Source organism: Palaemon carinicauda, chromosome 25, assembly GCF_036898095.1.
Source record: "Palaemon carinicauda isolate YSFRI2023 chromosome 25, ASM3689809v2, whole genome shotgun sequence".
NCBI classification, from domain to species: Eukaryota; Metazoa; Arthropoda; class Malacostraca; order Decapoda; family Palaemonidae; genus Palaemon; species Palaemon carinicauda.
Genome location: NC_090749.1, coordinates 10,525,813 through 10,529,573, shown reverse-complemented (window position 1 = coordinate 10,529,573; position 3,761 = coordinate 10,525,813). Strand labels below are relative to the sequence as shown.

At 37.9% G+C, this 3,761-nt stretch overlaps 1 protein-coding gene across 1 annotated transcript; it reads left to right on the top strand.

Moving 5' to 3' along the window:
* The first annotated feature begins 235 nt into the window (after nt 1-235).
* Nucleotides 236-3,471, top strand: LOC137618857 (uncharacterized). The gene is made up of 2 exons (XM_068349064.1): nt 236-961; nt 3,415-3,471. The coding sequence occupies exons 1-2, from the start codon at nt 236-238 to the stop codon at nt 3,469-3,471; spliced, it is 783 nt and encodes a 260-aa protein (XP_068205165.1).
* Nucleotides 3,472-3,761: the final 290 nt, after the last annotated feature.

Below are 3,761 nucleotides of genomic sequence, written 5' to 3'. Positions count from 1 at the left end.
TTCTGCTCTTGAAGATGATGGCCTTACTTAACAAGTGCTTTGTCTCCTCCTGAAGGTTCATGGAAATCCTCTTCTACAATTGTATAATCTTTGCTACCAACATGGATATGTACCTGCTGCCGGGACCATTAGCACAATTTTTTTTATACCAAAGCATGGAACTGATAAATACCGGCCTATCTCCCTTACCTCATGTTTTAGTAATGTGTTTGAGCGTATATTACTAACCAGACTAATGTACCAGTTACAAGAAAAACTTTCTCCCCATTTGTATGGCTTTCTTCCACAGAGGAGTACTCTTCACTGTTTAGCTGAACTCTACTCCCGATTGTCCTCCAAGAGTGTAGTTGCCTTCCTAGACCTCAAAAGTGCTTTTGATATAGCCAACAGAGATATAATTCTTGATCAGCTTGTCGAATTTGGTGTCAGAGGAAACCTTCTGAAGTGGATAAACAGTTATCTCAGTAACAGAAAATCACATGTTTTCTTTAAGGGTGTATGTAGCTCCTATGAAAAATTTGAGCATGTCACACCTCAGGGCGGTGTATTGAGCCTTTTTCTTTTTAATATACTTATGCACCGAGTACTGTTTCTCCTCGCTGCTATCCCTGGAACCACTGTAACCTGCTATGCGGATGATGTCTGTATCCACTCCACTACCCATCGAGACCTTCAGCGTGTCCTTCAAGACTTCTACAGGTCCTGTACCTCCTGTGGCCTCATACTCTCCCCAGATAAAAAAGCAGAGTCTTCTCTGCGCAGAATCTCCGAGACCTGCCAGTGTTCATTATGGGTGGGAATATTATACCTCACTGCACACAGTATACATATCAAGGTTCACCAGTCAGGATTACCCCTGCTATATCTGTGCGACAACGAATTCACCCCATGGTGCAAAACCTTCTTGATCGACTGGAGCCTCGGTTCACTCCCATCAAGTGGCTTGCCACCAGGGCCACAGGTAAATCTATCCCCATGGCTAAAACCTCTATTTCCTCTTCCTAAGGTCAGTTGTTGTCTATTTATCTCCAACTTTAATTCAATTACCCAGACAGGTGTTACAACCTCTAGAACTGTTCCAAAATAGAGTAATGAGGTTTATCCTAGGGTGCGCTCCTTCCACTCAGATAGTCAACACGCAGACCGAACCCATGTTACCTCCATTAATAGAGAGAATTTATGCAAATGTAACTTTGTTTTCTGTTAAATGTTTACACTCCACAATTTACTCCAAACTTCTCTGCTGTCCTCAGAGCATCACTTGACGAAGATGCACCAAGACCTCAACTCTGACCAAGGGGCCATAACCTAGTTAGGGCAGTATGTGAAAATCTTCGACACCTTGATATCAGTGTACCTGAGCATGCAGTCCATTTTTGACCCAGCACTGAACTTATATCTTCTTCTTCTTCCTCTTCTTCTTATTCTTCTTCTTCTCACAACATATGAATAATATCTGAGTAAGGAACTCAATGTTTAGGCAAACAATCAGTTTGGGATTTATAGTGAACGCTTCCACAATGGTTCAGTTTTCTTTGGTTTTGCATAACCTCAATTTTGAAAGAAGTTTTAGTGAAAACAGCAACTAAATAATTGAATGTTCCTTTTAAGTCTAAGAGTTTAGTCATTGAAACTTTAGAAGTTCAAACTTGGATGTTATAATTTTGCTTTTTGTAATTACTGTTACCAATCTGTATATTAAGCAAAGATTTAATTATCTGGAAAATCAGGAGATTGCAATACCAAAGGTTGGAAAGGTTGGCAGAAGTAAAGATTAAACTCAAACGAAATAGTAAGAAAGAAAACAGGTATAATGAAACAATAAATTATTAATTTTATAATTCATTATACTTAGCTGTGTAAATTACGAATTTCCAACTAATGATAAGCTATTATTAATAAGAGCCGCAACAAAACTTATTTCCCTCGTCTGTTGGGAGAATCGAATGCTGGCCTTTCCATCTAAGTCAATATGACGCTGCCACTGTACCAAAAGACTCACTTATAAACGAGCAAATGTCAGGAAAACTATACGTGCAGGAGAGTTGTGCCTGATCAGTGAGTGGCTTACTGTCCGAGGTGGGACTTTCCGGGCTAATGTCAGTCAGGGGAACTATATATGTAGAGAGTGACTGTGTCTGATCAGTGACTCACAGTCATTCGAGGTGGAGTTTCCTTTGTCTTCCTTCCATCATAGGTCGAAGGAAAATATTCTCAAGTTAACTTCTTTGTTTCCTTTCTATTGTCTTTTTTCCTTCATTGCTTTGCTTTAAATGCCTATATTTTATAGTAAAATTCTCTCTCTCTCTCTCTCTCTCTCTCTCTCTCTCTCTCTCTCTCTCTCTCTCTCTCTCTCTCTCAATTTAACTAAATTGCCAATGTGAATAAGGAAGAAAATAATCTATTATTGCTATAGTTTTCCACAACTCGCTATCTTTCCTCTCTTACAACAGAATAGAAGACCAGATCTTCGTGTTTTCCCTCAAACCTAACTAGAAAAAGACCAAAGGTCATTATAGAATAAGAAGGATTAAAAAATGCAACATTCATTAACATATAGACTAAGATAAAGTGATGGTATAGAATTAGATATCATTTAGTCCCACTCGAAAGTCAAGACAGGAAACGAAAGAAAACTGTGTTGCGAGTTCTTCTATTTTTGCAAAATCTATGGAAAATTGCATTAATCAATCTCCATTAGAGTCAACGAGAATAAAGTTTTCACGTTTCTACTCTATCATTCAGTTTCTTTACCTATTGATTACAGATGGAACAAGAAAGGCTCCCTCCAATTTCAGTGAACGTTTAATATTAGGCAAATTCCGGACGAGTTTGGGTAAGATAAAAAGATATTTTATCAACATAATGATGTATTTTAAAAGAGTTTGGGTTTTTTGACCGTTTAAAGATACGCTTTGGTTTTTATAATTATTTTTGATAACTTTGAATGGAATTTTTTATATCATTTAGGAAGAATTAGTAATAATTTACATAAATAGTGGTAGATGAAGAAAAAAAAAATTTTGGAAAGAGCCTGATCAAGTTTAAGTTCCAGACACACACTCGCAGTTGCTTTCAACACTACCTCCACCAAGGTAAAGACCTCATCGTTTCATTGCACCATCTCATCCCCTCATTTGTAAGGCTCTATTCACATCATCCTCTGTAACTTCTCAACTAATCTACCACTAAAAACTCTCCGCAGGGACCCTAGGGAGTAAAGGGTTGGACAACCCCACCTGCATCCCTTTCTCTATCCTTCAAAAGCCTTACACCCCAATTTTCAAACTACCACTATCCGAGAAATGATGGCCTTCTACTACTACCACCATCATCCTTACCCTGTCCACATCTTTTTCTACTACTAAAAACCTTTCAAATTTCCAATAATGTAATCACCTTATAATTTTACAGATTATCTACGGGCCAACCAAGGGAAAGGCCCGTGCCAACAACAAGTGTTGGCTATAATACTCCAACAACAACAACAACCATAAACGGTAACAATTATTTTATTAATTTGCACTTCATCTACTATTATTGGAGACCCTTAAAAAATAAAGGGTTGAGAATATCTAATGAATCCTATGACAAATTCTTTCCCCGTGAAGAAACTCGTCGCTGGTTCAGACTGCAAAGTTACTTATATCACCATCTTGCCATCTCCTACATCTATGTAATCCTACTACTCTTACTCTGATACTACACTACACTTGACCTTAAGGGGAAAGAGTAATTATTGTATAATATTTGTTGCATTC